At 42.0% G+C, this 2432-nt stretch overlaps 1 protein-coding gene across 1 annotated transcript in view; it reads right to left on the reverse strand.

Moving 5' to 3' along the window:
* SNRPC (small nuclear ribonucleoprotein polypeptide C) overlaps positions 1–2432 on the reverse strand; it is a 16673-nt gene that overhangs the window by 10512 nt on the left and 3729 nt on the right. Inside the window, exon 3 of the mRNA XM_011945407.1 lies at positions 799–907. Within this exon, the coding sequence (XP_011800797.1) occupies positions 799–907 (109 nt within the window). The remainder of the gene's footprint in view (positions 1–798; positions 908–2432) is intronic.

Genomic DNA, 2432 nt, shown 5'->3' on the forward strand with positions numbered 1-2432 from the left:
GGGTTTCACCATGTTGGCCAGGATGGTCTCCAACTGCTGGCCTCAAGTGATCTGCCCGCCTCAAGGTCCCAAAGTGCTGGGATTACAGGCATTAGCCGCTGCACCTGGCCTACTGCTTTTTTAAAAAGTCACATCACAAAACCCATATTTGCTTGCCAGCTTGGAGTACAATGAATAAGAAAGGCTGTGATTCAAATACACCAGGATGATCTAAACTAAAAATGCAACATCTCCTTCAGTTAGTGTCCTAGACCCAAAAAGCCAGAACAAAATGTTCCTAATAATAAGAGCATGGGATGTACAACAGGGGTCCGAAACATATTCAGACTATTTTGTTACATCAAGTAATTTCTTTTTGACTAGTACTCTGTCAGGACTACAAATAAAACATCTAAATATAGTCTCAAACTACTTGGGGAAAACCATAAACCCACTCCTCATCTGCTCCTATTAGAATAGGAACACACTTCTAAAACCTGTGGATTAACTACAAAAGGGCTTTATAGAAATTTGCTATAAAATCTGGTGTTAATAGATAAATATTAAGCAACGCCATTCTTCTCTGCCTCACTTCCCCATCTAACCTTATTGCTGTCTCTGATTGCTCTATCCTCAATAATAAATATTAATGTGTTCTTATATCCTTGGGAAACCAATGACCTTCCACTTCTTTCATTCAACATCCCAAATGCTCCTATTTATCATTCAGAATGAGTTGCCTCTGTGAAAAACACCAGAGACAGGGACAAGAAAGAATAGGACCATTTTACCACATCAGAACAAGAGACTGAAGCATACTTGTTTTGTCAATCAGGCTCTGAGCCTGCTCTTCCATCCATTTCTGATAATAGTCTTTCACATTCTCTTTGTGTTTTCTTCCACTGCAGTGTGTCTTTCTCACAGATGGCTGCAAAATAAAAAGATCATATCAGACATAGAAACAAATGTCCAACACTAAAAATTTAATAAAGTTTTGCCTTTATATAAGTAATGTGTCTAGTATCAGCAGCATTAGCTGGTTGCTACAGTATTACTTAAAAACATTATCCAGCAACATACTGTGGTAATTTTTTTTACTATATTATCTAGACCAGAGGTCAGCAAACTATATGCCCCATTGGCCAGCCACTGGCTTTTGTGTTAAAAAAAAAAAAAAAAAAGTATTGGAACACAACCACATTTATCTCTATCTACCTTTTTTTTTTTTGAACAGGGTCCTGCTCTGTTGCCCAGGATGGAATGCAATAGCACGATCTCAGCTCACTGCAGCCTCAACCATCTGGGCTCAAGCAATCATCCCACCTCAACTTCCTGAGTTGCTGGGACTAGAGACACGAGCCACTATGACCAGCCATCTTTTAAATTTTTTGTAGAGATGATGTCTCACAATGTTGCCCAGGCTGGTCTCAAACCCCTAGGCTCAAGTGATCCTCTCACCTTGGCCTTCCAAAGTGCTGTGATATTACAGGTGTGAGCCACAGTGCCCAGCACATTTATTTATATATTGGCTACAGCTTCTCTCTACAAGGAACAGTTGAGTAACTGCAGCAAAGTTGCTGGTCCCAGCTACTTGGGAAGCTAAGGTGGGAAGGACGTTTAAGCGTAGGAGATCAAGGCTACAGTGAGCCAAGATCACTCCACTACACTCCAGCCTGGGTGACAAAGGAAAATCCTATCTCAAAAAAAAAAAAATGTTCCTGGCTGGGCACAGTGGCTCCAGCCTATAATCCCAGCACTTTGGGAGGCCGACTCGGGTGGATCACGACGAGGTAAGATTGAGACCATCCTTAACATGGTGAAACCCCGTTTCTACTAAAAATACAAAAAATTAGCCAGGCATGGTGGCAGGCGCCTGTAGTCCCAGCTACTCAGGAGGCTGAGGCAGGAGAATGGCATGAACCCAGGAGGCGGAGCATGCAGTGAGCCAAGATTGTGCCATTGCACTCCAACCTGGGAGACACAGAGAGACTCTGTCTCAAAAAAAAAAAAAAATTGTTCCTTGTCCTCCCAACCACTGCTTACATTAATACAACAATGATGCCTTAAGCCTAATAACAAAATCATGACTAGCAGCCAGTCGCAGTGGCTCACACCTATAATCCCAGAACTTTGGGAGGCCAAAGTGGGTGGATCACCTGATGTCAGGAGTTCAAGACCACCCTGGCCAACAAGGTGAAACCCTGTCTCTACTAAAAATACAAAAATTAGCTGGGTATGATTGCATGCGCCTGTAATCCCAGCTATTCGAGAGGCTGAGACAGGAGAATCACTTGAATCTGGGAGGTGGAGGTTGCAGTGAACTGAGATCATGCTACTGCACTCCAGACTAGGCAACACAGTGACATTCCATCTCAAAAAAAAAAAAAAAAATCATAACTAAAAATCAACCAAAGTCCAAAAGTTACAGCACTGAATGTTTTTACACATTTCTT

This window comes from Colobus angolensis, unplaced genomic scaffold (assembly GCF_000951035.1).
Source record: "Colobus angolensis palliatus isolate OR3802 unplaced genomic scaffold, Cang.pa_1.0 Scaffold24, whole genome shotgun sequence".
NCBI classification, from domain to species: domain Eukaryota; kingdom Metazoa; phylum Chordata; class Mammalia; order Primates; family Cercopithecidae; genus Colobus; species Colobus angolensis.